General features: G+C 37.8%; 1 protein-coding gene across 1 annotated transcript in view; it reads right to left on the reverse strand.

The window, feature by feature from the left end:
• The window catches only part of fgd (faciogenital dysplasia), a 77,049-nt gene that overhangs the window by 14,034 nt on the left and 45,748 nt on the right, over window positions 1–17,267 (reverse strand). The window contains exons 2-8 of the mRNA XM_066643391.1: window positions 16,744–16,905; window positions 13,188–13,368; window positions 9,181–9,772; window positions 2,811–2,897; window positions 1,539–1,675; window positions 1,210–1,366; window positions 12–150 (exon numbers count right to left, since the gene is read on the reverse strand). Of these exons, the coding sequence (XP_066499488.1) occupies window positions 12–150; window positions 1,210–1,366; window positions 1,539–1,675; window positions 2,811–2,897; window positions 9,181–9,772; window positions 13,188–13,368; window positions 16,744–16,905 (1,455 nt within the window). The remainder of the gene's footprint in view (window positions 1–11; window positions 151–1,209; window positions 1,367–1,538; window positions 1,676–2,810; window positions 2,898–9,180; window positions 9,773–13,187; window positions 13,369–16,743; window positions 16,906–17,267) is intronic.

Below are 17,267 nucleotides of genomic sequence, written 5' to 3' on the forward strand. Positions count from 1 at the left end.
GGTGAACTTACTCTCCGCATCCTTTCTATCCAGTGCATCGCCAGGCAGTTTCTTAAGGTAGTCTTTAAGGAGGAGCTCATAGCGTGGGATGCGTTGCACCGGCTCTAGCATGTGATGCTGCAATGTCAAGTTTCCGCACACGTCTTGTTTCTGTACACACACATGCATACATAAAGATCATATATGACATTAACCTCATTGTTTCTGTAAACATAGAGGGGCACTTGTAGTTCTATCATTAAAGATGGTAGCCTATATGTTGCTCTGCTTACCTTTCCCCCACTACTAACATATCACTGAGAATGGTCTACCAGCTAAATAATACCTGCTCTGTGGTGGTCCAGACCACTGACAAAAAAGGGTTAAATTTAGAACTTAAACAGTGAATTTAGAAAAAAGTAGGTAGACATAAAGCCATGGTTGATTGTTGTATACAAACATGCATCAGTAAATACTACTTATTATCATGTAATGTCATCAAACTGGCATTTTTTTATTCGTAAAATAAAAAATAACATATTTAATATCAAATGTTGTATATATATATAGTGAGAGAGAGAGAGAGAGAGAGAGAGAGAGAGAGAGAGAGAGCTTAAAAGAGAAGTAATATTTTGTTTAGTATTGTAGCAGGATTCAAATACAGTGCAAGTGCATTTTTCTTACCATGATATTTACATCAGAAACGTCTATTCATATTGTCTGGTTGCTTAAATCAAATGATGTATTTACATTAAGCAGGCTTATTTCTAGGCGAATATGAACTCAATTATGGTCTTAAATATGTAAACATAATACATGTAAAGTAGTATATTTTTCCAAGGGGACAATTATGGAATCTGTGGTTTGAGTATCATGTGACACACAAGAATATGAAAAAATAGCTGCATATGTTGTGCAATTAAAAGATGTGTTGTAATAATTTCAGAAATAATTACATTCTAAATTGACTGGTCCCACTCAGCGTGAGCTGGAAATTGTATCCAGACCCCTGAAGGAATGTCAGATATAATGTGAAATTATAGCGGATACATGTGAGATTTGAATATTAATCACTATAATATTCTGTATATTTTAAATGATTTTACAAACAGACGTTATAAGCATAAACATTAAGATGCTTAATCAGAGACCTTAAAGAATCAACTACACACATAAGCAACACCCGGGCCATTCTCTGGTTAATAAACGAACACACATCCACACACATACCTGGATGTTCTGAACTACACTTTTGAACTGGGTTGACCGCTGCGTCCATGTGTTGACCAAGTCCATGGCACGATCAAAGTTTTTCACATACTCTCCATACATCTTCATAAACGGAGCTAACTTCTGCAGGATGTCACCTATACGCGGATTTGTGGTCCTTTAAAACACACACACACACAATTCTAATATCAATTACATGATTCTATGTATGTAAATAGCTGTCTTTACAAATTGTTTTTTACTCTTTTAACATGCATTAGGCAGCTTTTTGTGTAGCGATAAGAGTGAGTGTTTTATTTATATATTTATTTAAAGGAAAAAGCACTCACCACTCTTGTGTAATTCGTGTCTTCAGTTCAGGCAGCAGGAACTGATGGTGGAAGCAGTAGATAGAGGAAATGTTGGAGAAGATGCCAGTGATTACATCACTAGGAATACCAGCCGCTGTCAGCTTGGTACAGAACACCTAGAGAGAGGGAATGACAAAGAAATGACAAATACTTGTGATTATTTAGCTAAAGCCTTTCAACATTGACAAGGCCATACAGTGTCACTGATGTGAAGCACCACATGCTAAAAAGTCTTCAGTCAGCTAAACTGGAGTGAATGACTTACTGAATGAGTGACTGAGTGAGTGTGTGAGTGAGTTACATGTGAGTTCCTTGAGATGCTTCACATCTAAAAACACTTTGGCCATTAGTAATATTACATCAATATACTTCTATAAATGTAAACACTGTAATAACAATCAACTATAAACAAGTAATATATTTCATAATTAATTTCACCTGTGTGTGCCAGTTACAGACATACAGAATTTGCTTCTTCCAGTAAGGTAAGGGAAAAGTGAGAGGAGTTAATGGAAGAGTAAGAGGTATAGGACCGGGCTGTGGTTTAGGTTTTAAGCAAGAGCTAAGAAATGGAAATCAGTAGAGGAAGTATATCTGAAACAGGAAGCCGTGTGTGTGAAGATCTGGTCCATCTATTCTGTTCTGATGGTGGTGGTGGTGTTGATGAAAAACAAAATGAAATGAAGATTGTTTTGAAAGCGGCAGAAAGTATATATGCTCATTGTGTAAGATAATAAGATAATTGTGTAATAAGAGGGTTATGCACTATAGTCTTCTCTAATGCAGTATATATATATATATATATATATATATATATATATATATATTCTTTTCTCTGTCTAGAGCCTGAAATGATGTAGTGTAGGGTCTTCCCAAAGCCTTTAGACTAAACAAAAATGAGAAATTACTGTGTTACCTCAGGCCATTGAGTTCATTTGTATATTGATTGAAGATTAGCTATCTAGTGTAGGAAAACTGCTACAGTTAACTAAAATGTGCTTTTTAAAATAAAATTTATATAAATAATTAACAATTTTTCATATCAACCAGACCAAATTTATAATAACCACTTCCACCCAATAAGTACTCAGTTTGAGACAGAGTACAGACATTATAAGGGAGGAGACGAGTCTCTGGATGAAAAACGGAAATGAAAGCTTGGGATGCTAAACGTGGTGTAGGTTTACAGGAGGAAGTGTCCCTGTTTAACAACTCTCTCTGTGTGTGTGTGTGTGTGTGTGCGCGTGTTACCTGGTCCAGGAGGTTGAGTCTTTTGACATAAGCTTCTTCTGTGTGGAGCAGTTCTTGAGCGATGTTCAACAGCTTCTGAGAGTCAGTCTGCAAGGAGCAGAGACAAAAAAAAAGAAAGAAAAGAAACATATGAGCATGGGCCATTCATATGGGATTTATTGATTTTTGTCTTAAGCTTTTTTTTTAAGTAGCTTGATGGGAGCTAAGCTAATTTCCAAAGTCATTTTTTCCTTTGAGTATTGTGTGTGGCACATGGCTACAAATTGTATTCATAGTAATATATGTACAATATGAAAGCATCTCTTTAAACAGGTCAAAGGACAATACCAGTGTCCCGGTAGTAATTCATAAGCCATATAAATGTAACCAAATAAACTTAATCTCAGTGAAGAGAAATTCATTCATATTAAATGGACGGAGAGACATGTGGACAGACAGAAAAACATTACAATAGTGCTTATTTACTGTTAATAATGCTTAAATACTGCTAGTAAAAAAAAATGTAATGTGTATATTTATGCTATGTATTTTAAATCCGTTGTACGTATGTATGTTTATGTGTACACACATATACACACTAAATTCTAGGACTCTTTCAGTGAGAGATTAAAGTGGAGCTTTACTCCATCTTTTTTCTTTCTTTCTTTTTACTGCCCTCTGTGCACTCTTCACTCTTTTTTTCTGCAGTGAGCAAAAGTCCTTGCCCACATCCTGTGTGACAGCAGAGTCATTAAAAAGCTATCAACATGTCAGCTAGCTTGCTCGCTCTCTCTCTCTCTCTCTTTCTCACACACACACACACACACACACACACACCTTTCCTTTAAAAAGCTGTCACAACCTGGGCAACCAGGAAACAGGACGTTGTCTTGGATAGCTTGCTGTGTGTGTTTGTGTGTGTGTTCATTTCACAGTGTGTGTGAGCCAAGTGGTAGGCAATAAGATACTTATCAAACTTAATAATCGGTCCAATGTTGATGGCTCTTAAGTAATTTCCTGCTGATACATCAAAAAATGTGGAAATGTTTGTAGTCACAGAGGGTAAAGTCTGCTACTTTAAATCAACACTTTAAGGAGAACAGAACCTCCATCTTCTGCCACATCATGGCAGAAACTGCACTCCAACCCCCTTCATTTCTGGACAGTGCTGAAAAAAAGGGAATTACACTCTGCAAATGTAAGAGGAGCCCAGGAGCAAAAACACCAAATCTTACTTAGTGCCCCTTTAATATGCCCACACCCTGGACACAAATCTTCATTTGTGTGCACAGATCTTTTTGTATATTGTCCTCTTCTGGTTACATCTTCAAACAACAGGCCACAATATATATTTCAGAATAAATTAATCATGATCAGTATGTCTACAATGCCGCATGCAGATTTAGACCCATTACAGAGAGCCTATTAACACCCACAACAACAACCAGCGTATAGTAACTGCCAAAGTTGCCTAGTAACAAGCAGCTGATTGGATATCAGCTCATTATGCCACATCTCATTTTATTAAATACTTTTCACCAGCTTTCTACTACGGTCTTTGCACAGGATCATTGTACTTTTTTGTATGATGTCCTCTTGTTTAGTGGAAGTGATACAATATGTTTTCCATATCACCCCTCTTTATGGGCTCTGGGAAAAATATTAAATCAAAGGTATGTAATTACAAGGGAGGATGATAGAAGGTGAAATCGGCAAATCGTTAGGGCGTGTGTTCTGTCTGCATTGTGTGTGTGTGTGTGTGTGTGTGTGTGTGTGTGTGTAGGGCGTTTCCTGTAAAGAGGACCACAAAAAAGAACTAAAGCTTCCTCAACACACCTGGACACTCCCGAAGTTAAAGCTTCCCTCTCCCTCCCTGTCTCTCTCTCTCTCTCTTATTGTACACTCAGTGTCACACTCCCTTTTTTGCAGCTGAAAAAAGGCAACTTTTACAATGAATACAATCTTCTAATATTAAATTTAAAATAACATCTATTACTATTAAAATGGTCAAGTCTTACTTTATCCTGATCAGGGTTGCTCAGGGTCCAGAGCCTACCTGGAATCATTTGTCAGGAAACACACCCTGGACAGAGTGCCAGTCCATCCCAGGGCACACACACACACACCTGTAGACAAACATGCACAGCCAATCCACCTACAAACATGTAGTGGGGAAATGGAGCACCCAGAGTAAACCCACACAGACAAAAGGAGAACAGAGCAAAATCCTCACAGACCCACTGTGAAAATCAATCCCAGGACCCTGGAGGTGTGTGGCAATAAAATTACCTGCAGAATCGCGAGGACATTCATAAATCAAATTCATCTCAAGTGCACCTTGCCTAGTTCTGTTTTATCATGGTAAAGGAAACTGATCCTAGATCAGAGAACAGCTGTGGGAAAGAATCATTCATTGAACCAATATACCTATACTGACATTTCACTTCTTTGTTCCTAGGTTTCTGTCTCAAGCCCGTCCTTGTACAAACCCTGTAACAGACTCCTTTATTCTGTATTTTCAAATCACTTAATGCGCTTTGCAAACACAAATAGGAGCTTTTAGAAAAGGCAAAGCAACAGAGAAAAAGTATGTAGATGGGATGGTCAGATAAAGGGGACAAAAACTACTCCTCGTTAAACCACCCGCGATGATTCAGTTAATGGTTCTTTGGGAAATTATTCAGCACATCATCAAACCTCAAATCTGACCCTGCTAAACTCCAATAAATATAGAGAAAATCAATATTGCTTTTGAAAACTGCAGAACACAGAATATTGTTATTTGCGTATTAATTTGTACCTGCACAAATTATCTCATCGCAAAATACCTTTTATTGTTAACCCTTTACAAAGAGTTAAGCCTAAAGCAGGGAGGGAAAAACTACCCCAGTCAAACCCTTGATTTCAGATGAACTGTTTTATATCCACCAAGGGTTGACCATGTAGATTATCTCAGAATGTATAATAAAACAACCCAGTCCATTTTATGTCTCTTAGTCAAAACAGTTATACAAGAGCACAATGGTGAGGTTAAACAGAGCAAACAAATATATTACTGATTAAAAATGGCAAAAATGAGAACAAAACAGAGTGAAAATGGCTAAAATCTGCCCCTCGCTTCTCAATTCTGGGTATTTGCGCTTAACCAAACTATGGATCTTTCTCACTTAATGGAACAGGTGCTGAAACTGATCATTCTGAACAGGGCTGTGAGCACAGATTAGAATGTTGCTGGGTTCATTCTGATATTTTGAGCAAGGCATGTCACAGACCCCAGTGAACTGTTTTAACTTGTGGAAAAAAAAGGTCCCCTTTAAAGTCCAAGCATGAGAAATTAAATGAAACTCTTGAGGCTGATAGTATCAACCACACGAGCAACAACAAAAATAGCTGTGGCACTGCTGCTCCTGCTGTTAGTTACCAGCAGAAGATCAACTAGAACAATAAAAGCAGAAGCAGAGGGGCTGTATCTGTCTTTCACATTTATTTTCCTTCACTCATTATAGCATGTATTTCTATGATACAGACTCCTTTGGTGTATGTCAATATTTAAATCAGCTAAAACATCAGGGTCAGAATAGAGCAGATTTCACCTATCCAGTCATTTAAAAGTGAGAGAAACATGCAGCCATTTTACTTAAATTGGTTAAAATCTTCTTAGGAAAAGATTTTCCAGAAAATTTACCTTAACCCCTATACATATCAGCTGTTTGTGATGGAAGATTATGAATGGATTAGTTAGCATCTGGCAGCAGCTTTAACACAAAGAGCAACAACGAAATCCTTAACAATCCTGTTATACTGATAATATTTAAAAAAGTACTGTCCAGAATTGGAGATCAAACCTCAAGAGAACAACTCAATTACTGTATACAATTACTGAAGAAATATTTTGTATTTAAGTGGTATCCCTGCTCAGGGATTTGAATTTTGTGAATGTAATGATCTGCTTAAGTCATATAAATTCCATTCATGGTAGATACTATTAAAAATCAAACATGAAATGAAACCATCTGGTGCCTAAAAAGTGTTCTTAAAGGATGTTTGGTAAAGGCTATGATTCCATTTACAAGCATGAATTCTGTATGTAACCAATTTGCAACCGTTCTTCAGATTGATGGAGAATGTATTATAGATGGTTCTACTCAGAATCTTTCTGAAAATGGTTCTATACAGCACCAAAACTTACCATCTATTGTAAGAGAATGGATATTGTAACAATAGTAAAAAAAAAAAATAAAATTGTGGGTCTACACTGAAACAAATCACAACACATTTACCATAAATTTCAAGAAATGTGAATTTCACAATGCAACTGGTTATATACAGAACTCATGGTTCTTCTGTTGCCTTTACTAAAAACTTCATAGGGTCTTTATTAAACAACACTACCTTCTTTTGATTGAGTGCACATAATGAGTTATAGTGGGGAAAAATGGAGAAAAATGAAAAAAGAAAAAGAGAAAAATGGGCAAGGTTCTGCAGTGTTTCACAAATATTTTCTGCAGTGCACTCCTTTTTTTTGATAAAAATATAAAGTGACAAATCACTTTTACAGTGGAATTATTACAAGTAACATGCATTAAATATGCATGTATTTGCTTTGCTGAAAATATTTAGCAATTCTGATTCAGGTACAGAGTATTTGTTACCAGACTATCATGAAAAAGCTGTTCATGCTTAACTGAACTGCAAGTGTCCTCATAGTACCATATGACAGATAAATGTTGCTAATTATGTGAGCGCAGAGTTTCAAAAAGCACACAGGCACATACATGTGTACACTAAGTGAAGCTAGTAACAACATCTAACAGTAGATTTCCACTCTCTGTGGGACGTGGTGTAGGTCAGCAAAACAGAACAAAGCTGGCAAATACATACACACACAGATCAGAGTGACCTACCTTTGTAAACTAGCTTTTCAAATCACAACAGAGGTCCATTATCACAAAGAACAAATGTTCTGCCCTGTATTTTAGAACATCTTTTGGAATATTCATACTTCACTTTAGTATAAACATGTTTTGTCAGAGCTTTTTTTTTATAGTTTAAACAAGTTGCTTCATTCCATGCAGTTCAAGTGGAAATAGAGTTTAAGACACATTTTAAGTAGTTTGGATGAAATTTCCATGTAAATATAAGTCTTGCGTCATATTAGTTATTTTCATGTGAGGGTTTTTTTGGACCATAGATTTCTTTGATTTGTTCAATTTTCCCTCTATATTTACTTTTACTAAAATATGACTAATTTGTACATTCAGAACTGTTAGATACAACACTGCACAGCAGCTAGCACAGAGCTATGTGTGTGTGTCAGCTGTGTGAGGACTGGAGTGTCATTTGTGAACTACTAAAACCACACCAGCGTCATTTCAGGGAGGAAGTTAAGGTAAGTTGGAATAAACAGGAAGCTGAGGTAGCTTTTCTACAGTTCATCTGTTACCATCTACACTTTGGGTTAGCCATCGTCCAGTGCTCTATACATGGTCATCAGTTGTTTTTGACCACAGAACTTTTATGGGCTGAACATTTTTGGGTGGTAGATCATTCTTAGCAGAGACATTTATGCTGGTAAAAACCCACCAGCACTACAGTGTCTGATATGCACATTTTTGATCTGAGAAAGTTTTTTTTTTTTTTTGCTCGTATGACTTCTGTACCTGTTGTACACAATGCTACTTAAAAAAGGGTGCAACAGAGGGGCCAAAGTTTGTAACTACACAGCTACAGGGTGGACTATACATACTGGCCCTAAAAATCTGGCAATTAAGATATTCATTTGTAGGGTAGGTATTTAGATATTATTTTTATTTTTTTTACTAACTTATTTAGTGTTTTCCCCCTGTCCACGTGGGTTTCCTCCCACGGTCCAAAAACACACGTTGGTAGGTGGATTAGCGAATCAAAAGTGTTAGTAGGTGTGACTGTGTGAGTGAATGTGTGCGTGTTGCCTTGTGAAGGACCGGTGCCCCCTACAGGGTCTATTCCTGCCTTGTGCCCAATGATTCTCTGGACCCACCGCGACCCTGAACTGGATAAGTGCTTACAGATAATGAATGAATGAATTAATAATTTATTTAGGCTATCGATAAAGGCAAAGCTCTACTCTACAGATATTCAGGCTATCCAGTGGTAAAAAATAATAATAAATGTTCTACTCCAGAAAACTCCACCCATATTCAGGTTTGTCAACATAAAAGTCCTTGCTAAATGAAGGCTAAAAACTTTTCACATGCTAAAACAGCCAACTTACAACAAAGTATGGCAACACCATAGTTAGTTAGTTTCATACCTTGAATTAAACCAACTCAATGAAGTTCTGTTTAAACAGTGTATAGCTGGCACTGTGTGTGTGTGTTTATATATATACACAAATACAATCATGTCTTACTTTGCCTTCCTGACTCTCTGGTTCTTCGCTGCTCCCTTCATCCAAGTCGCTGTCTTCATCCTGCGTAGAGTCTCGCTTATTTTCAGTGGTAACACATGACATGCTCTCCGTTTCTGTAGCTATGCTGTCATTCCTCTCCTCCTCTTCAATGGGGACCTCGTTAGGAAACACTTCACCCTCAGCTCCACAAGATGGGCTATCAATACCACTGTCCCGGTTAGGAATTTTTCCATTCGATTCTGTCACTTCATTGTCCTGCCCATCGCAAGGGCCCCCTGTTAACCTGTTCCCATCAGGTTCTGTGTCGCTGTGGTTACGCTCCAGGTCACTAAAGATGCGCTCCACATCGCTGTGGTTACCATCTGTGTCACTGTGGTTAATGTCTTTGCCGTGGTCAAGCTTGTCCTGGCTTGCACATTCTATTCGTAAACAGTCTAACGCTGGTAATTCCACATCCTCTGAACTTTGAGGGGGATTAAGTGTAAGTCCTATGGCCCCTGGCTGTTCACACTCACCCAAGCAGGTGGGTGGAGCCTCCATGCTCAGGTGCAGCTGTAGAGGGCTCTTGGGTGGGGCTCTTAAAATCGGAACTCTGAAAGAAAACAAAATAAATAAATAAAACTTAGACAATCACATCAATACATCAATACACATAAATACAGTTCCACTCTGCACAAAGTTTGCAAAATCTTCATAGGAAAGCATGAAAGTTCTGGTCTTCTTATTCTCCAATGTAGAAAGTAATTAAAAACTAAACGTATTAAATAGACAAAAATTATATTATTCATAACTTCTTTAAGCTGTTTGTGAGATCCTAAATCAGATAATGTGTTTTACCAGAGCTCTAACAACATCATTTCATAATCATTTAAAAATAGAAGTCTGAGATTCATAAGGGGTTTATAAATAAATGGAAACTTTCCTGCATTTAATCAAAACAAAGAAGCTCAATCTTTCATTTCTACATTTTCTTTTGTTATTTGAAATATTGGCACCACCGAAGAGAAAATTGTTCAAATTTTTAACCTAAACCAAATGATAATCCATTTCTGTGTGTATCCTTTGTCTGAACAACTGGCTTCATGATTTATTTCAACCCCTGACTTGACACAATACAGAGAGAATTGGGCCAGCGAGACCCACTGTCAAAGAACACCCGAGGATTGGGAGGAAAGACTCTTTAGGATGTAATGTTGCTCTATTACTTCCCAATACAGGCTGAATCAGGGCAAACTGCTCCATACCTCCACTGTTCAAGGATGAAACTGCACAAGATCTTTGATTATTTATCTCCATTTGGAAAAAAAAGTAAAGTATAGGATGGCTCTCTGACTCAGCCGTTTTTATTTTGCCCTGTTTTACAAGGCTTCTGGTCCAGGGTTTTTAATTGCCTTTCAGAAGCTCCTAAATTACCGCTGGGTCTGGGCCCAATAACCATAATCTGTGGACACACTACGGCGCTGTCTGCTCTTCCAAATCATCTACATCATGTGGTGAGGGCTGGTATGGCTGAGGCCAAAATACTGACTCACTTAAACTGGAAATTGCCTTCTGGGCCATTGTTTAAATGCTGGCTGTCTAAGATGCTCAATTTTTCCTCCATAGGGAGTTTGTACAGCTGTAGGGTACACAAGAGTACATGAACTAAACCTAGGATCCCATAGTGGAATATTTCAAGGTGTTTTATATTTATATATGCTTTGTTTTTTTATTGTCTTTACTTTTTTATTATATACTATTGTTTTATATTATTATGTTATTATTTCTGTTGGGGAAAAAAATGAATAAAAATGTGATGCTCTGGAGTTGCTGCACGTGAGCTTAAGATCCCCATTCCCAAAGATAAACATCACCCAGAAGAGCATAAATCTCACCAGCAATGGGCTGTGGAGCAGAGGTATTTCATTTTCTAGAATGATAACGCCATCCTATAACTTAGGAATGGATTGAGGATGGAGAGGTGTTCGCGATTAAAAATAAATTATAATAACCATCTACAGTGCTTGACTAATGTCCTTTAGCTAGCTGAATGCCATCTAACACTCATAACAATGGTCCAATATCTAACATGAAATCCATCTATAAGAATCAAGGCTGTTACTGCAGCAAGGGGAACCTGGATGAACAGATGTCCACAACTTTTGACAATTTAAGATTACTTCAGTTATCAAGAAATCAATTTTTGCAGTTTTATATGAGTCATAGTTACAACATAAGTGTGTATTGAGGACAACATGTAAAAAATTGTCAACTTCACTCTTTCCATCTTCCTTTTTTTTTAGTTTTTTTTTTTTAAATTGGATGAATAATGTGATTATAAATATATGTCCCAACAGAATAAACACTTGTAATTATTGTGCTTTGAGTGTAATGTGTGGTAATGAATTCCAGTAATGTTGCATGGAATGGCTCTTTATGTGTATTAGGAACATTGCATAATTAAGTAAGTATCTCCAGGCAATGAAGCTATTTTTGTTACTGTTATTTGGATGAGCAAGAGAGAGAGAAAGAAAGAAGAGAAGAGAAGAGAAGAGAGAAAGAGCGAGCAAGAAAGGCAAAGAGACAGTGTAGGAAAGAAGGAGAAATGTGAGCCTTGGCTTATTCCTCATATTGCAACCACGAAACCAATATTTCCAATATTTTCAAGGACAGGGATGATACAAATGCAAACACAGAAGTAGTGACTACTATAACAACACAAACCACAAACACAATGGGGAAAGAGAAAGGAACATATAGAAACAATTAAATCCTCTCTGGTCCATGTCCTGTAAACACAAGTATACTGGTAATAGTGTCAAAGAACAATAATGCACAGTAGAGCTGGACAACAATTCAATATCAACATATAATCACAAAATAATACTTTTCAATAACAACTAAATGACTTTTGAACACATTTAAAATTTCAATATACATTTACAGCATCTGTCACATATTGACGTTAATTTTAGGATGCTTCCATTAGTTCATTTCACACAATTTTAAAGTTTTGACAAAACCAAGAGATTTATATTTGATGTCATGTTTCTTGTTTGTTCTTGGCAGTTTATCGTGGCTTTTATATGTCTATATCAGAATTATGATATCAAACATAATTAAGAAATGTATTGTGAAATCAATTTTGCCCATATCATCCAGCCCTCCTATACAGCAATTGAAACTCTGTTGTAGGAGTTGATAATCAGCAGAAAACTCAAGATGTACTTTTCTACAAAACAGAGATGTCCAATTTATCGTACCTGTGGAATTAACTGTAGTGTGTTAAACCGGAAAAGGGGGGGGGGGGGGCAATCAATATAAGCCAATCAAAACAAGCTATGTCTATTTTGAAAGAAATTAATTTACTATACGGTAGCTGTCCATATGATACATAATGGAAGACGATTGACTCCTAATAAATAGGTAACAAGCTGGAAGACCACCACAATATCTCCATCAGATAAAAACATAATTAAAAGCAGTCATTCGTTTTGAGACAGAAGTAAACTAAGCTCTACTCTTGCTTCTGAGCATACGCAAACGTGTGTCCATTCTTTCACTATGACAAGACAACTCAACACTATGGGTCTGAAAGGATGTGTAGCTGTCTTTACTGAGAAAGTCCTTACTGAGAAAAGTAAATAGACTTAAAAGACACAATACTATGAACAGACCAACCCAGAGTCCAACCACATTAGTGAAATTGTTAGCTGCATTTTCTACTTTTCACAATCTAAGACAAAACTTTGAAGGCATGGGAAAATATCTTTTCATATTTTTCATTTATTTATTGGATAAAGGAAAGCCTGTCTACTGGAAAGATTGGAAAACTAAAGCTGGACACACTAAACAAGCCATTAAATTATTCACTGATTCTCTCTTTAACTACCTCTATATCTACACCTGAACGGTTAGTACTTTTTACCCAGTGTCTGTCAGGCCTGGAAAAAAATGAATGACTTATGTCCTCTAATTAATTAGTATTAATAAAGAATTAATACACAGCATATGTTAGTCATCCTTACCTGGCGTTCTCAAACTTCTCAATGAGCAGACACACAGTCTTGGGCTGCTGTTTGGTCTGGTCAGAGGCGATGAATTTGGGCTTGGGTGGAGGGGTCGGGAGAGGTCGTCTCGGCGCTGGTGGAATATGCACTGGACGCTTGTCCTGCCCCAAAGCCAGCAGATGCACAGGCTTAGGGGGCACTGAGAGAGAGAAAGAGAGAGAGGTAGAAATGTAGAGGAGTCAGGAAAGTTTCATCACCACTGCAACGATGCACTTCAAGTTCTCCCACTTTCATCCAAAAGACGAAGCCTCCATATTTGCTTTATTACAATCCATAAACACCAGGATATTAAAAACACAAAAACAGTAAATAAAAAAGAGCCTTCAGCTGAAGATACAGAGCTGCAGACTTGGGCAACTAAGTAACTAACAGCTTCCTGCATTGCGAACAGGAAGTAGAAAAAATTCAGGCTGTGGTTGCTCAACAGTACACACGCACACACACAGTGCAGACATGTACACAGTACTGATACGTACACTAGCACTGTAGAGGCTTTGAAACACAAAGCCTTTCTTCTTAAAAATAGAACCCAAGGAAAAGCAATATATATTTCATATAAAGCACTTGGAAAGTTGGCATAATGTAGATATGACTTTCATATACAGTTCTAATAAGAGACATGACTCTGCGGATGCAGATAAGTTTGGCCTGTCTCGCTGAGTTTTGCTCATCCCACTTCCTTCCCCTCTATTCTCATTCTCATTTTTTCTCTGTCTATTTTCTCAGTTGTCGAGAGAGAAAAACAGTATCACGCTTCTACATATACACACAAATACTCAGAACTAGAATACACTGAAGTGACAAATGCCAAGAAGTATATTTTGATGGGTCTGACTTGCTGCCCCTTTAAGTGTACTGTACATTTTGTGGCTTTGCATTACAATGAGATGCAGAAGCGATGAGTGATAGTGGTGGGACATATGTGGAATCAAGTAACTAAACCAGTCAGAAGTAGTTTGACCTCTAGGTGGCAAGATAGCATCTACTGATCTGGCCTACTTTCATTGAAAGTACAAAGCTTACAAGTTCAATCTCCCTTGATGACACAGCTATCCGCAATAGAACATAAGTCGCATCAGGCTCACATTTTCTACCACTCCTACCGTGATGGTGACTCGCACCATAACAGTTATCACAGACTTATATCACTAATGCCAAAGGATTATAAATCAGGGCTCCCAAGTGACTCAGAGTTCTATTACCAAGCGATTGCCACTTCAGTCTTCAGTGATGCATCAGGCAATTGGCTTTGGGATGGCCCCTCACCCATCAGACAGCATGGTGCCAGTATGGTTATGTTGAGCTGGCGGCAGTACAAAAAGAGGCAGTGGCTGACCTCACGTGTCTCAGAGGAAGCATGTGCTTTCCACACCCTCCTAACGTTGGTGGTAATGTGTGCGATGGGGGAACTAAGAGCTTGGTGAAAATTCTGGCCAAAAAATAAAAAATAAAAATTTGGAGATCTCCTCCAAGCATGTTGGGCTGTCCAAGTTCATTCTTTACCTTATGCCATTTTTCACTACAAGCCAATTTGTTCTGCAAGTAATTACAGAATCTGATCTGTTATTTCTTGATATCTGGTCTATTATTTTCCAATATCAGTCTGGTACCCATTGTATAACATCTACTCCATTTCCTTCTTTATAATTAAGGCTGGGAAAAATATTCATAACTGCATCAAACACCTGGCGAAGGGAGACATTTAGTTGCCCCTTTAGGAGTTCAGGTCTGGAATTCAGCATGGCTTTGGTATCTGACAGAACAATCCTGTGTCTATTTTTATTCCTATTACATATTTTTTTTCCTCAATCTAAACACAAAATAATAAATGTTCCAGTTGTTTATTAAAATCCTCAAAGAGCCAGTAAAATAAGAGACTTGTGATCAGCTCAGATGCTAAAATCTGATTAGATAATATTTGAGAAGGATTCTTGGTATAACGCCCTCTTCTAATCTTATGGATTTATTAATGAATATTACACAACAAAACAGGGCTCACATGTGAACCTCCTCTCTTTGCTCAATAACTGGTTATGCCAGGAATCTCCTCTTGTAACTGATCAGACTTTTTGCTTGCCCTGAATCACTGCCAGCTTTTTCAGGCAGCTTTAATTCCGTGGTATTTTTGTGGGTTTTCAAGTATGGACCGCTCCTTTCAAGGCCAAAAGCTTCAGCTACCTCTCAGTCTATAAAGAACAGAATTTACAGCTCAGTGGTGGAAGGTGGGTCAGGTCTCCATGCAGCACTTTGTTGACCACTGTTAAGTGTGCATTTGAACAATATTGGATTTTTAAGAGGTTATAAAATTGATCCAAACATTTGTGAATGCAAACTTCATTATTTGGATTAAAGTTTGTTGGTGATTGCTTTCCCAGTATTTTTTCTTTCTTACCAGATAGTTTGGCCTGCAGTAAGAGCCTCTACTCTTCTAGGGAGAGTATGATATACGTAATTAAACACCAGTGTGAGGATTTTATGGAGCATTTCATCCATCAGGGACAGTTCAACTGTCCAAACTTGTCATTTGAATTTGAAGATCCCTTAATGCTGGTAGATATGAGTGCAAATATATATCACGATTAATTAAAAATATGACCTCAATTATGACTAATGAAAAATTATTTTGTTGTTTGCCCTCATAGTTCACTGACAAGTCTGGTATTGTAAATATGCTCAAGGACCTTTATATCTAATATTGTTGGGAGCTTGTCAGTCTCATTTGTTGAGCCATGCCCTGTTCATATTTGGTGATGTGATTTGGTCAAGTGTTGAAACCGACTGGTGGGATTATGACATGAACATATAGTGTGGGACATTAACAGATTTAACAAAAATTAAAAGGTAAACATTCATACATTCATTATCTGTAAGCGCTTATCCAGTTCAGGTTCATGGTGGATCCTTCACAGGCGCTAGTCCTTCACAAGGCAACACAGACACACACACACACACACACACACACATTCACACACACACATTCACTCACACATTCACTCACACATTCACTCACACACACACACCTACGGACACTTTTGATTCACCAGTTCACCTACCAACGTGTGTTTTTGGACTGTGGGAGGAAACCGGAACACCCGGAGGAAACCCACGCGGACACGGGGAGAACACAAAAGGATAAACAGAATAAAATAAATAAATAAATCAACATAATCGATATAAACCGAGACTGAGTTGATAAATCTTTTTGTGAATGACGATTTAGATTAGCCCTGCCCTAAAACCCATAGTACATTCTACATGTAGAACAGCATATTTAAATAAGAAGCAAGTGTCTTCATCATGAGACCTTCTTCAGGACTGAAAAGGAATGTATTAATATTGTTAAAAGCTTATTTACTAACTTAGGTTAATAACGTTGACATCAGAAATAACAAAACTGAATACTGGTTTTCCTAGTGACTTTCTGCATCTTGGACTATACAACCCCTAATTTGGGAACCCCTGATTCATGTGTGGTGGGGGGGGGTAGGGGTGATCATGAACAAATATGTAATACCTTGAGGTTTCTGAGGGGTGAGATTCCGGGGTGCAGCTTTGGGCTGTGGGTGGGGCTTCTCTACAGTGTTGGTGTGGCATGATCTGGGAGGAGGTGGGGTTTTCTTTTTCAGCACCAAATCCACTGATCCACAAGAATACTGTAGGACGGAGGGTGGCAGGTCTAGAGAGACAAAAATAAAAGAGAGATGAGACCTAACACACATACAGCTCTCCTATTGAAGTACCAGAAATAGGAGCAGACGTTCGACCTTCAGCAGGACACACATTTACCCAAAATACCTCTCAGGCAGGAAGAGATTGCACCCATCGATTTCTCGATCAATACATGCTTTCCAGAGCCAGAGAGAAGCAGTGATTCTCAAATGAACTGTACAGTTCTCCAGCTTTAGTTTAAGCATCGGCCTGTTTTATGAGTATGGACCTCTCCTCTGTCTGAAATCTGATAAATGTTTTAAGCAAAATATCACTCGCTGTGTCTTAATGGAGTGGGTTACAGTGGTGATTCACTGTGTGAGATTCTAG

The sequence above is a fragment of the Hoplias malabaricus genome, chromosome 14 (genome assembly GCF_029633855.1).
Source record: "Hoplias malabaricus isolate fHopMal1 chromosome 14, fHopMal1.hap1, whole genome shotgun sequence".
Classification (NCBI taxonomy): Eukaryota; Metazoa; Chordata; class Actinopteri; order Characiformes; family Erythrinidae; genus Hoplias; species Hoplias malabaricus.